The 20,930-nt window shown below is 49.7% G+C and overlaps 1 protein-coding gene across 7 annotated transcripts in view; it reads right to left on the reverse strand.

Annotated features, from left to right (window-relative positions):
• The window catches only part of LOC119185247 (uncharacterized), a 255,979-nt gene that overhangs the window by 91,982 nt on the left and 143,067 nt on the right, over positions 1–20,930 (reverse strand). For 6 of the 7 annotated variants that reach the window (XM_075879542.1, XM_075879539.1, XM_075879544.1 and 3 more), the window contains 2 exons: positions 13,247–13,288; positions 13,007–13,070 (listed from right to left, as the gene is read on the reverse strand). In XM_075879542.1, the coding sequence (XP_075735657.1) occupies positions 13,007–13,070; positions 13,247–13,288 (106 nt within the window). The remainder of the gene's footprint in view (positions 1–13,006; positions 13,071–13,246; positions 13,289–20,930) is intronic. The other variant, XM_075879540.1, reaches the window with a different exon arrangement.

Raw genomic sequence — 20,930 nt, forward strand, 5'->3', positions numbered from 1 at the left:
CTGTTGATGCTTACATTACAGCACAAGAGCCTATCACGCAGTACGACCATGTTGGATAGCATTACGGCCTCTCTCTTTACATATTTCTGAAGAAAACGCCATCTGGAGCGACCGGCTCGGCACTCTAGACAAGTCTGAATCAGTCTGTACGTGCATCCGCGTGCAAGAGATGTCTCGAGGGTCTCTAATCAACCAAGTTGCGGATATCGAACAACGCGCGTGCAGCAAGTTTTCGGGAGTGTGCGTTCCTTGAAAATTACAACCCCGCCGCTAGCGCTTCTCACGGATGACGTCAAGCCTTATCATTTGCTATAACAATACAATTTGTTGGTATCGCATTCCCTCCTAAGAGCGTAAATGAAACTAACAAATTGTACCTTATTTTAGATCTGATATAGCGCCATTAAAAAGAATGCTGGCCAAACAGAAAATGGTCTCTAGTTGCGAAAGCTTTCGTTCTGTCAGTTACCTAAATGCGAAGCAGATGTTAGTAGCACAGAAAGTTAACGAGCGGTTTCATTATTCCCCGAGATAGCGCGTGCAAGCTACATCAAACGATGCAGCACTCTCCCCTCCACCCCTCCCATCAAAACGAAGCAATATATGCCATGCCGTGATGTTCATTTTTTTTTACCGTCCGCTATTGAATCTGGAAAGTGAGAGGTGGACGTGTAACAAGGCGTAGCCACTTCATAGGCCTTCCGACACAGCCGCCAGTGATGGCCTTTGCCAGCCCAGTATTCTACCACTGAGTTCGCCTTTTTTTTCCTTCATTATCACCGAGCTACGTCGGTGCTTAGGACTTTGCAAATTTTTTTAGGCAGGCTTGATGTCGGGAAACCAATCATGTTAATACGACTTACAAAGTATTTTAAAACAGCGAATGAACACCCAGTCGTCGCACAATGCGAATAGCGTAACGAGTGGGCCGTCCAATGCTCCAACCCATTACAAAAGCTTGTTCTCGTTCCCCGATTAACTATAACGCACACCCATTACAGCCATAATTCCTCATAGTCGCCAGCCACTGCATGAACAATTTGCACTGTAGTGACAAAAATACGGGCTTGCTAGAGACGACAAAAAAGACGTTTGTTGTGGCAGAGGCTCGTGCTGCTGCTGCTGCTGCTGCTTGCTGCTGCTGCTTGCTGCTGCTGCTGCTTGCAACTGCTGCTGCTTGCTGCTGCTGCTGCTTGCTGCTTGCTGCTGCTTGCTGCTGCTGCTGCTTGCTGCTGCTGCTGCTTGCTGCTGCTAGACTTGCTGCTTGCTGCTTGCTGCTTGCTGCTTGCCGCTGCTGCTGCTGCTGCTGCTGCTGCTGCTGAAACCACTGGCTGCTGTCTCGCTGCCGTTCAGCCCATTAAACGTTTGCATCACCCCGGCGTGGCGTCTAACAGTATTCTTACATTTGGTGGAGAGTGCTGGTTGTCTCAAACTGGAACTCCGTTCCCGGACTCCACCTCAACCCCACGCTTCGCCAATGCCTGACGACATGACCCAGCCATCTGCAGTCATAATCCCATCCGTCACCTGTTCCGGAATGCCACGACAGCGAGATCCAGTAATTTTCAACGTGACCAACGACCAAGACGCCGAAGACTGGCTGTCCCAGTATGAAGCGGTAAGCGCCTACACTAAGTGGGATGACACCGACAAGCTCGCTTACCTTCATTTCTATCTGGCGGGTGTGGCAGAACTGTGGTTTAACAACCACAAAGCGGGAATACCCTCTTGGTCAACCTTCGAGACGCGCTTCGCAGAAGTCTTTGGCCGACCAGCTGTTCGCAAGCTCCGCGCCGAACAGCGCTTGCGCGGCCGCGCACAGCGCTCTGGTGAGCACCACCTCGTATATTGAGGATATTCTGGACCTCTGTCGTCGTATCGATTCCCACATGTCTGACACTGACAAAATGCGGCACATCATGAAAGGTATCGAGGACGACGCCTTCCACATGCTCGTTTCAAAAAACCCGCAAACCGTCGCCCAGCTTATTCAACACTGTCAGAGTTTCAACGAGCTGCGGAAAGAGCGCATTTCTACTCGACGTCCAAACCTCGACACAAGTTCTACATCTACGTTAGCCATTGGCGCTGTTTCATCTGAACAAAGCACCATAATGCAGCAAATTCAGCAGTTCGTCCGAAAAGAAGTGGCGCGCCAATTGTCTCTTGTGCCGCACGTTCCGGCCAGTGCGCACACGCTGACCCCAGCGCTACGCAAGACAATCGAAGAGCAAGTTTCTGATGCCCTGTCTCCTACATACCATCCTTCGCCTATCTCCGCCCCTCTCACTTACGCTGAGGCCGCCAGACGATCACCGCCGTCGCTACCAAACGCCGCGCATCTTCCTAGACAGCCCCGTCCCGTCTACGCAGCAAGTCCCCCTGTCCGTCCCCACCCACCTCCTGTTCGCCATCCCGAGCTACCATCAACTAACCCTTGGCGCACTCCGGACAACAGGCCGATTTGCTATTTCTACCACCTTCCCGGTCATGTAGCATGCTACTGCCGTCGTCGGGATTATAACCCAACTGCTGGTGAGGTGACTTGCGGCTATCGTCCAGAGCCACCACAGTCGTCTTCGTTCCCCCCACGTCGGAACAGTCGCCGCCACGTCGCCGCGGCTTCGACAGGGATCCGTCGCCCTCACCACGGCGCCGTTCGATTTCTCCTATGCTTCCTCGATCAGCACCCACCCAAACGGAAAACTGACCATCGCAGTTCCCGAGGAAAGAGCTGCGCATATATCGAAACTTTCAAGGCCTCCGTTTCAACCTGCTAATAAAATAACTGTGCATATTGATGGTGTACCGGTGCAAACGCTCGTTGATACTGGTGCTGCCATGTCTGTGCTAAGCGGTGAACTGTGTCGCAAGTTGAAGAAGCTCACACTGCCACTTTCGGATGTCTCTCTCCATACGGCCACTGCGCATCACATCCAACCTTCCGCGGCGTGCACAGCTCGACTGGTCATCCAAAATATTTTGTACGTAGTCGAATTTGTTGTGTTTTCCCCATGTTCGCATGATATCATCTTGGGCTGGGACTTCCTCTGCGCTCATCATGCCGTCGTTCACTGTGCGCGTGCCGAACTAGAGTCGTCGACGATGTCTGAACTGCCCCTGTGTGAAGCGCCGACGTCTGAAAGACCTTTCAAGCCGCTATCTTCCCGAGTCATCGTGGCCGCGGACACTCCCATCCCTCCTCTATCCTGTGTTCTTGTGCCACTCTTCTGCGACAACGCGCCCTCTGTCACCGCCATCTTTTACCCCTCCGACGCCTTTGGCTCTCGCAAAAGCTTCCTTCTCCCGTTCGCAGTTGTCACCGTAGAAAACTCCCGTGGCTCCATTTAAAAACGAACTCGCTTCCTTTCCCCAGCCATATTATTCCGTGGCGAAGTCCTCGGTCACCTTGAGGATATTGATTGTGTTTCGTCCAGTCACCTACTTGACGACTTGCCATTATTTCACTTAAACACCATTACCTTTGATACCACTCGCACTTCATCTCCGGAGGCTTTTTTCCCATCGATTGACCATAAACTTCCCGCTGTTCAGCGCACCCAACTCCTGGCTCTGCTAGATCGCTTCAATATGTCATTTGACCATAGCCAAATTTCTTTGGGTCGCACATCTGCAATCGTTCACCAAATCGACACCGGTAGCCATGCACCTTCGCACCAGTACCCATATCGAGTTTCTTACGCTGAACGCCATGCCATTGATGATCAGGTGAACGATATACCTCGACGTGGCGTAATACAACCTTCAAACAGCCCTTGGGCCTCTCCGGTTGTACTGGTAAAAAAGAAGGATGGTAGCATCAGATTGTGCGTTGATTACAGGCATCTTAATAAGATCACGAGAAAAGATGTTTATCCGCTGCCAAGAATCGATGACGCCCTCGATTGCCTACAAGGAGCAGAGTTCTTTTCTTCTTTACACATTCGATCGGGCTACTGACAGGTCTCTATGAATGAAGCCGACCGCCCCAAGACTGCGTTTGTAACGCCTGACGGATTGTATGAATTTACCGTAATGCCATTCGGCCTCTGTAATGCGCCTGCCATCTTCGAGCGTCTCATGGACAATATCCTTAGAGGCTTTAAATGGAACACATGCGTGTGCTATTTGGATGACGTTGTCGTTTTCTAGAAGGACTTCGACTCCCACCTCAGCCGCCTCGCAAGCGTCCTGACTTGTCTTTCGGACGCTGGACTGCAGCTGAATTTGAAGAAATGTCACTTCGCTGCCCGCCAGCTTACCATATTAGGGCATGTTGTTTGCAAGCATGGTGTTCATCCTGATCCAGCCAAGCTTAGCGCTGTCGCCAACTTTCCCAGGCCAGCTACACTAAAAGAACTCCGCAGCTTCATCGGCCTCCTCTGCTCATACTTTCGCCGTTTCGTGCGCAATTTCGCCACCATAATCGCACCCCTGACGCAGCTACTTGCTGGCAACCAAGACATCTCGGCGTGGTCCCCAGCATGCGATGAAGCATTCGCCTCGTTACGGCATCTTCTGACATCACCACCTATCTTACGCCACTTTGATCCAGACGCTCCAACCGAAATTCATACGTACGCTAGTGGAGAAGAAGCGCCGAGGAATACAGAATAGCGCCGAGGCCTGCTAGCCTCGGCGCTATTCTTGCTCAGCGTAAATGTGGCTTCGATGAGTATGTTGTATCTTACGCTAGTTGCACCCTTACTAAAGCGGAAAAGAACTATTCAGTCACCGATAAAGAATGCCTTGCCATTGTTTGGGCAATCATGAAATTCCGACCTTACGTATATGGCCGCGCATTTGACGTCGTGACTGATCACCACGCATTGTCTTGGTTGTCGTCATTAAAAGACCCATCTGGTCGCCTAGCTCGCCGGGCACTACGTCTCCAAGATTACGACACTCGTGTAATTTATCGGTCAGGCCGCAAGCATTCGGACACCGACGCTCTTTCTGGCTCACCACTTCCCCACGATTATGTTACAGCGTCTGTTTCCCACAACGAATGTTCTTCACTTGAACATGTCGACATGTCCTCTGAGCAACACCAGGATCCACGGATAGCGTCTCTCTTAGAGTACCTGTCTCGGACGTCTCCACGTACCGACCACCGTTTACTTCGACGAACTGCTCGCCATTTTATCATCCGTGACGGTCTTCTGTACCGGCAAAACTACCTATCTGATGGCCGCAAATGGTTGCTGGTGATACCTCGACTTTACGTTCTGACGTCTGTGCCTCATTCCACGCGGATCCGCAATGCGCCCACGCAGGTGTAGTGAAGACGTATGCTCGCCTACGAATTCGATATTACCGGCGCGGAATGTACCGCTTTGTTAGGCAGTACGTCCGTTCATGTACCTTGTGCCAACGCCGGAAGAGCTCCCCTAGCACAACCACAGGACCACTCCAGCCACTGCCGTGTCCTTCTCGGCCTTTCGGCCGCATCTGAATTGACTTGTACGGTCCCCTACCATACACACCAAATGGAAACCGCTGGGTCATCGTAGCCGTGGACTACCTCATGCGTTACGCCAAAACTTCGGCACTTCCCGAGGCCACTGCGCGTGAAGTCAGCTTGTTCATTCTGCACAACCTCGTCCTCCGGCATGGTGCACCCAGTGAGCTTCTTAGTGACCGTGGGCGTTCCTTCTTGTCGGAACCTGTAGAAGCCCTCCTACGTGAATGCAACATCGTGCATCGAACAACCACCGCATATTATTCCCAAACCAATGGGATGACCGAGTGCTTTAATCGCACGCTGGGTGACATGCTCTCCATGTATGTTTCCGATGACCATACGAACTGGGACCGCGTACTGCCATTCGTTACGTACGCTTACAACAGCGCAATTCAATCTACAACTCGATGCTCCCCGTTCTTTCTTCTTTATAGCTGGGAACCTTCATCGTTCTTGGACACTATCCTTCTGTACCGCCAAGACCCTTCAGAATCGTCAACTTTGGCCGAAGCCGCCACATATGCCGAAGAATGTCGCCAGCTCACACGTGCGCTTACTACGCACGATCAGGCTCACCAGAAGGACTCCCATGACCAACGATCATCTCCATCGTCATACGTGCCTGGAACAATCGTGTGGCTCCGCGAGCCATCGTCGGCCCCAGGCCTTTGCTCAAAGTTCACACCCAAGTATGATGGTCCGTACAGGATCTCGCGCCAGACATCACCAGTCAACTACGTGGTTGAACCTATTCAGCCACCTACAGATCAACGGCGCCGTGGGCGTGAAACTGTGCACATCGACCGTCTAAAACTTCACTACGACCCACCAGTCGTGTCTGTGCCATAGGTCGCCAGGATGGCTCCTTTTGCACCGGGGAGTCAATGTAGTGACAAAAATAGGGCTTGCTAGGGACGACGAAGAAGACGTTTGTTGCGGCAGAGGCTCGTGCTGCTGCAGCTGCTGCTGAAACCGCTGGCTGCTGTTTCGCTGCTGTTCGGACCATTAAACGGTTGCATCACCCCGGCGTGGCGTCTAACAGTATTCTTACAGCACAAAATTCCTTGCAAGTGTTCATCATATTAGAACTGAATTGTGGCTGCTCCAACCAGGAGGCATGATTTTATAAATGAGATGACATTTTAAAAGAGACTACGTGAGAATTTTCAATTCTGACTCTACCAACCTCGAGTTCGAAAGGGCAGGGTCTTTTAGGGTCTTTTACCGCCACAGCAATTATAAACGCGAATGTGCTAGTAGAAGGAATTACGGAAAAGCTCTTCTGTATGATGATTCATGCATAAAGTATATTACAGGAAAGGTGTCAATGTGTTTCCACAATTTACGTGTTCTTCAGGACACGAAGCACGGAAAAATAGATCGCGTTGTCCAGACATAGACGTGACTGACATTCTGGCGGCATGCCTGCAGTTATTAGTTACAATTGCTTTATTACATGCTGCGCAACTCTTCAAACTAACTATCAGCAGCATTCCTGCAACAGGCAAAGTCCGCTGATGATTCGCTGCCGCAGTTGCACACTACCAATTGTACTAGACGTCACGAGCCGCGGCGGAGAGCGCGTTTTGCCGCTAAGCGGACTTGCAACACAAAGTTGCGTCGGCACCAAATATAGCATCATGGATTTTAGGATGCACGCACAGCCGGCTTATTGAGCAAAATTAAGTAGGTATGTGATGGTCACTTTTGTGTCCCCAAAAACAAGGTGCACATGTATTGACATGCCGGCGTGGCTACTGCCGGTGATAGATGCTCCCAAATCTGAATTCGGCATAGTTTGGCACAATTTCCGTTGATATTATCAAGATGGCGCAGTAAATATAATTTGGCACACCTTGGTACAGTTGGCACAGAAGTGAGATCACTGCATTTATCAAGCCTAAAATACATATATTTCTTATGTAAGAATACTCCTAGACGCACGCCAGGGTCGAGCAACCGTTTATTGGGCCTAAGAGCACCGAGACAGCAACCAGCGGTTTCAGCAGCAGCTGCAGCAGCACGAGCCTCCGCCACAACAAACGTATTCTTCGTCGTTCTTAGAGCCTGTATTTGTCACTACATTGACTCCCCGGTGCGAAAAGAGCCATCCTGGCGACCTATGGCACAGACAGGACTGGTGGGTTGTAGTGAGGTTTTAGGCGCTCGACGTGCACAGTCTCGCACCCGCGGCGCCGTTGATCTGTAGGTGGCTGAATAGGTTCAACTATGTAGTTGACTGGTGAAGTCTGGCGAAGGATTCGGTACGGACCGTCATACTTGGGTACGAACTTTGAGCAAAGGCCTGGGGCAGACGATGGCACGCGGAGCGACACGATTGCCCCAGGCGCGTATGACGAAGGGGCTGAGCGTCGGTCATGCGAGTGCTTCTGGCGCGCCTGATCGTGCGTTGTTATCAAACGTGCTAGCTGCCGACATTCTTCGGTATATGTGGCGGCTTCGGCCAAAGTTGCCGATTCTGAAGGGTCTGGGCGGTACAGAAGAATAATGTCCGAAAACGATGAAGGTTCCCGACCATAAAGAAGGAAGAATGGGGAGAATCCAGTTGTCGATTGAATGGCGCTATTGTAAGCGTAAGTAACGAATGGCAGTATGCGGTCCCAGTTCGTATGGTCATTAGAAACATACATGGAGAGCATGTCACCCAGCGTGCGATTAAATCGCTCGGTCATCCCGTTGGTTTGGGGGTGGTATGTGGTCTTTGTTCGGTGCACGATGTTCCATTCGCGTAGGAGGGCTTTTACAGCTTCCGACAAGAAAGAACGCCCACAGCCACTGAGAAGCTCGCGGGGTGCACCATGCCGAAGGACGAGGTTGTGCAGAATGAACAGGCCGACTTCACGCGCAGTGGCCTCGGGAAGCGCCGAAGTTTCGACATAGCGCGTAAAGTGGTCCACGGCTACGATGACCCAGCGGTTTCCATTTGATGTGTATGGTAGGGGACTGTACAAGTCGATTCCGATGCGGCTGAAAGGCCGAGAAGGACAAGGCAGTGGCTGGAGTGGCCCTGTATATGTGCGAGGGGAGCTCTTCTGGCGTTGGCACAAGGAACATGAACGGACGTACTGCTTAACAAAGCGGTACATTCCACGCCACTAATATTGAATTCGTAGGCGAGCATACGTCTTCACTACACCTGCGTGGACGCATCGCGGATCCGCGTGGAAGGAGGCACAGACGTCAGAAAATAGGTGGCGAGGTATTACCAGCAACCATTTGCGGCCATCAGATAGGTAGTTTTGCCTGTACAGAAGACCGTCACGGATGATAAAATGGCGAGCAGTTCGTCGAAGTAAACGGTTGTCGGTACGTGGAGACGTCTGAGACAGGTACTCTAAGAGAGACGCTATCCATGGATCCTGGCGTTGCTCAGCGAACATGTTGGCCTGATCAAGTGAAGAACATTCGCAGCTGGAAACAGACGCTGCAACATAATCGTGGGGAAGTGGCGAGCGAGAAAGAGCGTCGGCGTCCGAATGCTTGCGGCCTGACCGATAAATTACACGAATATCGTAATCTTGGAGACGTAGTGCCCAGCGAGCTAGGCGACCAGATGGGTCTTTTAATGACAACCAACACAATGCGTGGTGATCAGTCACGACGTCAAATGGGCGGCCATATACATAAGGTCGGAATTTTGTGATTGCCCAAACATGGCAAGGCATTCTTTATCAGTGACTGAATAGTTCTTTTCCGCTTTAGTGAGGGTGCGACTAGCGTAGGACACAACATACTCATCGAAGCCAGAGTTACGCTGAGCAAGAATAGCGCCGAGGCCAACTCCACTAGCGTCCATATGGATTTCGGTCGGAGCGTCTGGATCAAAGTGGTGTAGGATAGCTGGTGATGTCAGAAGATGGCGTAAAGATGCGAAAGCTTCGTCGCATGCTGGGGACCACGCCGAGAGGTCTTGGTTGTCGGCAAGTAGCTGCGTCAGGGGTGCGATTATGGTGGCGAAATTGCACACAAAATGGCGAAAATATGAGCAGAGCCCGATGAAGCTGCGGAGTTTTTTCAGTGTAGCCGACCTGGGAAAGTCGGCGACAGCGCGAAGCTTGGCTGGATCAGGACGGATACCATGCTTGCTAACAACATGCCCTAAGATGGTAAGCTGGCGGGCAGCGAAGTGGCATTTCTTCAAATTCAGCTGCAGTCCAACGTTCGAAAGACAAGTCAAGACGCTTGCTAGACGGCTGAGGTGGGAGTTGAAGTCCTTCAAAAAAACGACGACGTCATCCAAATAGCACAGGCATGTGTTCCATTTAAAGCCTCTAAGGATGTTGTCCATGAGACGCTCAAAGGTGGCAGGCGCATTACAGAGGCCGAATGGCACGACGTTAAACCTGTACAATCCGTCAGGCGTTACAAACGCAGTCTTGGAGCGGTCGGCTTCATTCATAGGGACCTGCCAGTAGCCGGATCGAAGATCTAAAGAAGAAACGAACTCTGCTCCTTGCAGGCAATCGAGGGCATCATCGATTCTGGGCAGCGGATAAACATCTTTTTTGGTGATCTTGTTAAGACGCCTGTAATCAACGCAAAATCTGATGCCGCCGTCCTTTTTTTTTTTCACCAGTACAACCGGAGAGGCCCAAGGGCTGTCTGAAGGTTTTATCACACCACGTCGAAGCATATTGTTCACTTGATCATCAATGGCACGGCGTTCAGCATGGGAAACTCGATATGGACGCTGCCGCAAAGGTGCATGGCTACCGGTGTCGATTTTGTGAACGATGGCAGACGTGTGACCCAAAGAAGGTTGGCTATGGTCAAATGACATCTTGAAGCGATCGAGTAAAGCCAGGAGTTGGGTGCGCTGAGCAACGGGAAGTTTAGGGTCAATGGATGGGGAAAAAACCTCTGGAGATGAAGTGGGGGTGGTGTCAGAGGTAATGGTGTTTAAGTGAGATGATGACAAGTCATCAGGTAGGTGACCAGATGAAACAGAATCGATTTCCTCAAGGTGACCGAGGAGTTCGCCACGAAATAATATGGCCGGGGAATGAAGCGAGTTCGTTATATAAATGGAGCCACGTGAGTTTTCTACGGTGACAACTGCGAACGGGAGAAGGAAGCTTTTGCGAGAGCCGAAGGTGTCGGAGGGGATAAAGAGGGCGGTGACAGAGGGTGCGTCGTCGCAGAAGAGTGGCACATGAACACAGGATAGAAGAGGGATGCGAGTGTCCGCGGCTACGGTGACTCGGGAAGATAGCGGCTTGAAAGAAGGTCCTTCAGACGTCGGCGCTTCACACAGGGGCAGTTCACACATCGTCGACAACTCTAGCTTGGCACGCGCACAGTGAACGACGGCATGATGAGCGCAGAGGAAGTCCAAGCCCAAGATGATATCCTGTGAACATGGGGAAAACACAACGAATTCGACTACATACAAAATATTTTGGATGACCAGTCGAGCTGTGCACGCCACAGAAGGTTGGATGTGATGCGCAGTGGCCGTGCGGAGAGAGACATCGGTAAGCGGCAGCGTAAGCTTCTTCAACTTGCGGCACAGTTCACCACTAAACGCAGACACGGCAGCACCAGTATCAACGAGCGCTTTCGCAGGTACACCATCAATATCCACAGTTATTTCATTAGCAGGTAAAAACGGAGGCCTTGAAGGTTTCGATATATGCGCAGCTCTTGCCTCGGGAACTGCGATGGTCAGTTTTCCGTTTGGGCGGGTGGTGATCGAGGAAGCGTCGGAGAAATAGAGCGGCGCCGTGGTGAGGGCGACCGATTCCTGTCGAAGCCGCGGCGATGTGGCGTCGACTGATACGATGCGGGGTGGAACGAAGACGGCTGTGGTGGCTCTGGAGGGTAGGAGTCGTAAGTCGCCTCACCAGCAGTTGGGTTGTAAACCCGACGACGGCAGTAGCATTCTACGTGACCAGGAAGCTGGCAGAAATAGCAAATTGGCCTATTGTCCGGAGTGCGCCAAGGGTTTCTTGATGGTGGTGTGGGGTGGCGAAAAGATGGTGGGTGGCGACGGGTAGGACTTGCTGCGTAGAGGGGACGGGGCTGTCTAGCAAGATCCGTGACGGTTGGTAGCGACGGCGGCGATCGTCTGGCGGCCTCAGCTTAAGTGAGAGGGGTGGAGATAGGCGGAGGATTGTATGTGGGAGACAGGCCGTCAAAAACTTGCTCTTCGATTGCCTTTCGAAGCGTTGGGGTCAGCATGTGCTCACTGGTCGGGACGTACGGCACAAGAGACAATTGGCGCGAAATTTCTTCTCGGACAAACTGCTGGATTTGCTGCATTAACGTGGTTTGTTCGGAGGAAACGGCACCAATGGTTAACCCAGATGTAGAGGTCGTGTCGAGGTTTGGACGTCGAGTAGAAATCCGCTCTCTCCGCAGCTCGTCGAAACTCTGACAGTGCTGAATAAGCTGGGCGACGGTTTGCGGGTTTTTCGCAACGAGCATGTGAAAGGCATCGTCCTCGATACCTTTCATGATGTGCCGTATTTTGTCAGTGTCAGACATTTCTGAATCGGTACGACGGCAGAGGTCCAAAACATCCTCAATATACGAGGTAAAGGTCTCGCCTGAGCGCTGTGCGCAGCAGCGCAGGCGCTGTTCGGCTCAGAGCTTGCAAACAGCGGGTCAGCCAAAGACTTCTGCGAAGCACATCTTTAAGGTAGGCCAAGAGGGTATTTTCGCTTTGTGGTTGTTAAACCACAGTTCTGCCACACCCGCGAGATAGAAATTGAGGTAAGCGAGCTTGTCTGTGTCATCCCACTTATTGTGGGCACTTACCGCTTCATACTGCGACAGCCAGTCTTTGGCGTCTTGGTCGCCGGTCGCATTGAAAATGACTGGATCTCGCTGTCGTGGCATTCTGGAACAGGTGACAGATGGGGTTATCACTGCAGGGGGCTGGGTCATGTTGTCAGGCATTGACGAGGCGAGGGGCTGAGGTAGAGTCCGTGAACGGAGTTCCAGTTTGAGACAACCAGCACTCTCCACCAAATGTAGGAATACTGCTGGACGCACGCCGGGGTAGAGCAACCGCTTATTGGGCCTAACAGCACCGAGACAGCAACCAGCAGTTTCAGCAGCAGCTGCAGCAGCACAAGCCTCCGCCACAACAAACGTCTTCTTCGTCGTTCTTAGAGCCCATATTTGTCACTACACTTATATCGAATCATCGATATATAGAACTATTTTGTGATCTCCTTCGAGTTCAATATATTCGAATCAATTGTATACTAAAAAATTTGATGTCTCATTTAAATTCATGAATACTGTAAATGTACACCTTTGACCCTCAAAGGGTTGAAGTGCACGGTCACATTACCTTTGACCCTCAAAGGGTTGAAGTGCACGGTCACATTAGACAAAACAATTCAACAAGTCAAGCTGGAGTTAAACACGTATCTGAATTGTAGGAAGCCTACAATTGCAGAGATGTTTCTCCCTTGATTCACGCAACTTCCAAGAGGCATCAAAATCTACACCGGGGACACTGAATTTCAACCAATACAATTGCACACATTTGAAATACAAATTTAAACTCACGAGGTTCCAGGAGTATCTCCAACGGGGTGGCACCGGTGGCTGGCACAAGCTCCCACGGTAACTGCTAAAAGATAAGACTTGACAATTCATACAATTGAGCATACATGCATTTTAAATAAATTCATGCTTAGCACATGCCAATATGTGACACATAAGCAATAACAGACAATGCTCTCCAATTTCTGCCTCCTAGCACATTGCTTAGCTGTTTCTACAATACATCATGAATTCCCAACCTACCTGGTGCAGTGGCTGCTGTGGAGGGGTGACAGACTCGGAACCCTGTGTGGGAGAATCAAGCACACGTATAACTCTGACGTCCCCTTTTTAGTTTCAAATAAATGTAACATGTATATGTGTGGAGAAAGAAGACAGCAGTGGGCTTTGAACCCTTCAGCTGCTGTCACATGGATGACCAGATTTGAGAGGAAGCTCTGGTTTGTCACATGACTGACTATTGTATGTGGTTGATGGTCTTGTTTTAAGTACAAAAATAGAGTATTCTTTTTTTCAACTATAGTCCTTCTTAAAGCAAAATGTGCAGTGACAAGCAGAAAAGTGGCAGTGCCTTTACACGACATAATGATCTTGAATGGAAGCATGCAATGTATTAGGCAACATTTATAGATTAGGCGAGTAAGCTAAAAGGCTAGCGAAAGTTGGACAAGTACCAGGACCACCTGCCTGGCGAGGCAAGAAAGGCATGTCACAAGATAACGAGCATTTGGAGCGTCAAGACATGTTCATACGAAAGTGACCATGCAATCAGTTCCAGCTGTCATTAGATCAAGTTATTCGTAAGCATGTAATCAGTTCTGTGTTCCAAGTCAATCCATGATGCTTGCTTTGAATTTCGCCATTATGCGCTATCGACAACGCGGCAAAGTGAGGTTACGCTTTAACTTATTTTACTTTGCTTGTCTCTCGGCAGAAAAACCATGGCAGGGGACAGCCATCCTCAAAGTAGGAGTGTACTTGGCAGGCCTGTAGCTAAGAACTTTTTCGATGAAGGGGGAGATGGGCACTTGCTGAAGGGCTTGAAAAACACCAAATCCCCCTACCTGGCTATCGTCCTGGTAATTCGAGAGATAGAGCCGAGGTACAAATGCTATAAAGGTCTGCACAACAATGCCAACTTATTCGAACAGCTTTTTATATTCAAAAATGTCTAAAAATATCAAAATTTAGATGGCTGACAGTAGTTGCACTTACTCCTGTGAAAGCGGAATAATGGTTTTCACAATTTGCAAGGAAGGCTATCAGCATCGCAACCACTTCGCAGCATTGCTAGAGGTGGTACAAACTTTTAAGGAGCCTTGTCATATAAAAAAGAGTCTGCTTAGAAAATATTCTTGCAGTTGTCGAATGAACTGTTGCAAGTATAAGCCACCATCAAGGGAGAGCTTTCTGTTGCAATGTAAAATACTGGGTCCACAAAGATCAGTTGTCCATCCCTAAATGGAGGACAGACTTAATTCAGAAGGAATTTTCTGGACAGATGTTTTGAATTTAGCTACAGGATGTGTGATCAGTTATGGTACGACACTCTGTGTCACCTCAGTGTAATGTGTGCTTTGCTTGTCATCCACCTGCACAGAGTGGAAGGGCTCCACAATTTTTGTTTCCTCTTTGGTTTCATTGTTAGCAGTTTGTAGCACATTTCCTGACCAATTTTCCGAACCTGACGGCGACCGCAAAATGGTCCGAAAAATAGAACAGTCCAAAAAAATGGTGAAGACTTGAAAATTAAGTTTATTTGGATTAGAGGTGCATAAAAAGATCCCCAATACTGCATGCTTTATTCTGTTCTTGGGGACAAGCAAATTTGGTTCTATTTGGGCTGTGGTAACATCATAGTCAAGTGCGTTGGCAGTCGCTGCCGTCAACCATTTGGTGGCTCCATGGCACCCGGCAAATGAAACTTGATGCCGGTCATAAAAAAATGCATGCAATGTTTTGCCACATTGTTGGGATTTAACGACACGATCTAAGGTTGTTTTACTTGCACCGACATCGAACAGCACACAATCCTCCAGCATTTTGCCACTAACAGAACGCTAGCGCAACGGCCAAAAAATTACCCGTGTGTTTCAGGTCAGTAGCTAAGCACGGTAACTACGGAGCAATCACGAACAGCAGAAAACATGTGACGAGCACAACGGCTTAAAAAAAACTTAACTCAACACTAACAGGACCACGTGCGCAACGACAACCAGAAAAAAAAACGCACAGAAAAAAAACAACCTACTGATGTATTATTGATGATGATAAGGCTGACTGAATTGAGTCCCGTAGACAATCGAGCTAGCCAAGGAAGATCACACACGGCCTCTGAAACTGGGAGATTGTGCGCACTTCTGATCTTAGAGGCCACACAACTATCTACTAGAAGTCAAACTTTACCAAGCCAATAAAAAATTTCAACAAGGCTGATTTACACCTTACTTTGCACGGACAGATGCATTTAAATTTTCTTTTTTTTCAAGAACAGTGGAAGAATGGAACCTTCTAAAAGACTCTGTTTAAAAATTCCCTTTGGTTGATTTACTGTGTGTAAACAGTGTGTTGGGTGTGTAAACCTGTACTTGTATGTTGAATTCTTTCCTTTTTCCTTTTCTACGTGACTTGAGTGCCTAACATGTACTTGCTACTTGTACCGTGCCCACCTGCCTGGACCTGTGAAGGTCTGCAGTATGCATTAAAATTTAAAAAAAATAAAAAAAATAAAAATTTCAAAATGAAGTGGCATAGCTCAAAACAAGAGGTTTAGTCTGGACTTTAGGGTGCAAATTTGTCTTAAAAATTGAATGAAACAATGCATTAGTACTGTGGGAACCTTGATGGTGCACAAGTCCGATATATCCAACAAGTCCCAATTTTTGTTGGAGTTGGTCGGCGACTGTAAATGAACTGTATCTACTCGAAAATAGGTCGGGCAAAAACATAAAAAAATATTCGAAAATAGGTTGATCATTTTTTTTTTAGTATAGAACAGCGCCTTCTCTCGAAAGATGCCTGCGACATCGCATGCTTTCCTATGGGGACGGCAGGTTAATCGTAGTTCAGTGCTTTCTCCGCAAAAGAGCGCTAGCAGCCGACACTACTACTTCCGCTCAATTCGGAAGTGACGCCATCCCAAACACATGACCGTGTTGCCATCGATGATGTCGTCATCGGATTCTACGCAAGCATTCGCTACTTCCCAAATGTCGTCGTCCTTGCTGCCACCACTGTTGATTGCAGGGCCACAAAAGACAAGAAGCCGACATTTGCACGCAAACAGACGGTCCCCCTGGCAACCTCTAATTATCTCACTTACATAGACTTCATGCTGTTCTTGGGGACAAGCAAATTTAGTGCTACCGTAGAGAGCAAAGCGCAGCGCCTAAACTAAATGCGAACTATAGCTACCGTAGGGAGCAGAGCGCAGCGCCTAAACTAAATGCGAACCGTAACTCGGTCACGCCAATCGTACAATGAACAAAGCGAGAAGTGGTGAGGACTCAGGCCAGTAGTCCAGCTGCGCGCCGGAAGGCAGGCTAGAGACTAGGGACTTACCGACCAATACCTAGGGAAATTGCGGGTTTCATCGCAAACACTGTGCATCGGCTGCTATTCGCGGGGGCAGTACGTGGCTATTACATGACTAACTTTTTCCTCAATTACTTAGGCAGTAGGAAAGAAGGATGGGGGTCTTTATTTGAGATTTTATGGTATGTATCATGCGTATGCAGCAGGAACCCCTTGAAGAACTGCAGACGAGGCAGTTGAACACCCTAAACTCGGTATTTCTAGTTGGTTTCATCGTGAATATAGGTCCAGATTCTTTAGTCACGAATATAGGTTCATAGTTGATTATAAACAACATTTTCAGAAAAAAAAAAGCTTGACCTACACAATCCAGCCCACTTATACTGTAATTACTCGAATCTAACACGCACCTTTTTTCCGCTTAAGCGAGTTCATAAATCGCATGCATGTTAGAATCGAGTACGAAAATAAAATGAATACGTTCATTCTATTGCCATCGGCACTTTCAAAATGGCCGCCCCCTACATGCGTAGGCATGGTGCGTCGGCCATTTCTGCCTATGTGTTTCCCATGTGCGGCATTTCGTACGTGTGCTGAGGAGTTTGTCATCTTGTAGTGCATTAGCATCGACGGCATGGAAGGGCCGACTTCAAAAACTCGACGAGTGCACCACAATGCCGCTTTTAAAAGAAAAGTCATCGCGTGTGCCGAAACGGACGGAAATCAGGCCGCATCGCGGTCGTTCGGAGTTCCCGAAACGTGCGTGCGGGACTGGCGGAAACAAAAGCAGAATATTGTCGATAGCAAAGATTCACGCAAAGGCTTCAGTGGACCACAGCAGGGTCGGTTTCCACAAATTGAAGAGCTGCTCGGCGAGTATGTGATTAAGCAGTGAGCGGCACAGCGGACCGTGACGACAGAACTGCTCCAAGAGCAGGCTATGCAGTTAGCCTTAGAAAAAGGGCTAATGCGGAGCCAGTTTAAAGCGAGCAGGTGCTGGCTAACTAACTTTATGAAGAGGAAAGGCTTTTCCCTTCGAAGGCGAACAGGCATATGCCGGAAGTTGCCGGAAGAGTACGAAGAAAAGCTTCACAGTCTTCAGAGGTTCGTCCTAAACTTGTGGCACAACAACGGCTACTTGCTTGGGCGAATCGGGAATGCCGATCAGATGCCTTTTTAATTCGACATGCTTGGCACCACAACCGTCGAGGAGAAGGGGGCGAAGCAAGTTCGTGTGCTGACATCGGGCCACGGTAAAACTAGAGTGACAGAAATGCTCCGTTGCACGTCAGATAGGCAAAAGCTTCCCTCGTACCTCATATTTAAACGGAAGACGCTCTCGAAAGGAGTCGTTTTCCCGTGTGGTGTGATCGTGCGGGCCAACGAGAAAAATGGGTGCGCATTGCAATCGATGTCTTAGTTTTTTTTTTTTTTTTTTTTTTTTGACGTGGAAACCGGGTGCGCGTTACAATCGAGGGCGCGGTAGAGTCGAGTAAATACGGTAACAACCCCACTTAAAACAAACAATATCTGCGAGACCATGAAAATATACATTGGTTCAATTGCACAAAATCGCACCTACAACGAACGTCTCTGAACGCCGCTGATTAGTTACAGCAAACGAAGTCGGCGCTCTGCAGACTTCCTGGGAAACCACTTTCGACCACTGATCGGGCATCGGCGAGGTGCCCATAGATTCTTATTGTTAAATGCCAACCCTGCCTCTGTGCCCCTCTAGTTGCCGCTCTCCCCTACCCATGGAGGGAGGAAAGCTGTTTCCTTTCTCCAAGCTCCGACTGCTTTTTGTTACGCATCCCTCCGTCCTTTGACCCCCACTACTGTGAGCCCCTCGCATCGCCAGACGGCGCCCATGATTCCACACTGCCACAGATCTTGTGAAGACCGGTCGGCCATCTACCTTGTTTTTGATCACTGGTACTTTCATTAGTGTCGCCGGCCTGGAGTGACCAGACCATTTGCCAACATCGTCGGCCACCGTCTGTATCCAATAGTCGGCGTCTAGTGCACCCCACCGACTCTGATAATTTTTGATTCGTTTCGTGTTTAGGGCTTGTTTTTGCTCACTTCACACACGGCTCAGCATGCCCTTCACACGCGAAAACGGCTGTTCATTTGCATGGAACGAATCGCAAAATATCGAAGTTCGTGAGGCCACGCAAACCCGCCCGCGCAACAAAACGATTTTTCGACCACGGCCGCCGATTTCTTGAATGCCGCGCGCACTGATGCAGGCGGCTGTGCTTAGGCTTCCGCCCGCGCAGGCACACTTATAAGTTTTTCTACGTGCGAGTTGCGCGTTTCGTGGACCTTTTGAGCAAGCTAACCAACCTGCCTCTTTCACGTGTGTTTTGGTTTTCAAGGACGCCCTCCAGCTGCATCCCCCACTCTCTTCACTTTATCGCAACTCCTTGCCCTTCTTCTCTCGCAAATCTGCTCTCCTCTTTTCATCACAAACACTTCGCCCGTCTCCGCCGCTTTGCAGCGCCAGCCACGCTGGCTCAAATTAGTTTCGTTTTCTGACTAGAAATGGGGCCAGAGCTGTTCCACACGTTCTGGCATATGTGTAGCGTGTGCACGTCTTGCTCGCTCTTGGTGTGCGTGTGTGGTCCTGATGGCAGACGGGAGGACTTGCACGCTTTTTCCTGCCGCTCGAAAAAATGTCGAAAGCGTGACTGCTTGGCTTGAGCGTAATACGCGCGTTAGGTGCTGCGTTGCGGAGCGCTTGCTCATAGCTGTTGACCACTTGGCAGCCAACTTGCCGCTTCGGGGGTCCCGGTATTCAGCTGTGGAGATCGTGAAAATTTCGTGGGTGGCGGTGACGGCTACATGCGCATAAAACTGTTTTTGCGAGGCTGACTTCGTCGACGTCAGGCCCGATGCCAAACCTGAAGCTTCCGAACAGGATCACTCTGGCAGCGCGTCGTCAACTCCGATCTGAAAGAGCGGGTGGGACATGTGTTGCGATGGTTTAAATTACGGCCGATGATGATGCCGACAAGGCGGAACCGTGCACGGATTAGGGCATTGTGAATGAAGTAAGTGTCGAGAGCGATTTGGAGGAATCGGATTGCGAGAACGACAAAACATTGGAGCCAGTGCCTCACGCAGCTTATGCCACAGGCCTTGGCGAATGAGCACCCTGTCGTATCAAATGAACTCGAGACCACCCTTATCGCTTCTGCTCTTTGAAACAGGTGCATCAAAGATTTTTGGGGCAAAAAAGTTTCTGTTTTCACTCGCAATTTTTTCAAGGGAGGACACGGGTCTTAGAAGGCCAAAAATCGCAAAAAAATCGACTTTTGGAAGCTGACATTTTCGGAATCTGTACCTATTTCTGCACCTATCTGAGAAGTTTCTAGCTGCTCGCGTCATTATTTCTGGCGCAAAATCAATTTATAACATCCCTGTGAGATGAATGTGAGTGCAAATTGACGCTACAATCGTGCTTTTTCCGCGCCGAACTGTTGCCGTTACGCACGAGCTATCGTGTTCATCTTGGTCTCATTTGGAAGGGTAGTTCTTCATCTTCGATTTCCCACCACCGCTGGCTCGCCTTGCTCATTGGTTTTTTAGCAAAAGCACGTCATCGAGAGCCACTAGCACGCGATTCAATTGGCTGCTTGGGGCACGTGACAAAACCTAGGCATCCGATTGGCCAAGGGGCGCTTTCGACGTCTGCTTCACCATCGTGACGCGCACGGACATGCGCCATTTTGTCATGATGCTACTGACTGCCTGCGGCAGTAAAGAAGTTCCGTGCTACAGTAATTTGTGAAGCGGGTGTGGCGGTCGTTCGTTCGCTGTGAACTTCAGAAAGAGCCCCGCTATGGCTCAGGACAACGAGGATAACGAACTCGACGCGGTCAACGGCGGTCGCTGAGTCACCGGTGTAGGCCTAACTCCCGTACGAGCCCATTGGTTGCCGACAACGTTACCGAGAACGGCTGTGTTTTGCAGCCTTATCAGTTAGAGGACGGCAAGTAAAAAGCAGAAGCTACAAGAGATATCAATCTTTGTAGTGAAGGAACGGAAGCGCAGTCTTATCGCTAAACGCGCCTATGCCGCAGTTCCCCCCGCTTGACGAAAGGACCTTGAACTGCGCGACGGGTCGTCAGAGTGGAGTACGCCGCGCGTCGACAAACAACAGAAAGTCAATCCATTTGCGGTGAACATGCTCACCGCCCCCCGCAATGGAGGCTACTGGCAACAGGCAGACTGCTTTTAACGACATGTTCGCAATGTTGTCGCGATCTCCGCTCGAAAATGCAGCAGTCTTACGTGAAAAGGAAACCAACACCTTGGCACTCGTGCAGCCTCGAAATTGATGAGCGAGGGAGCAACTTTGATTCGTGACATTTACGGGTAACTCATT

This window comes from Rhipicephalus microplus, chromosome X (assembly GCF_043290135.1).
Source record: "Rhipicephalus microplus isolate Deutch F79 chromosome X, USDA_Rmic, whole genome shotgun sequence".
NCBI classification, from domain to species: Eukaryota; Metazoa; Arthropoda; class Arachnida; order Ixodida; family Ixodidae; genus Rhipicephalus; species Rhipicephalus microplus.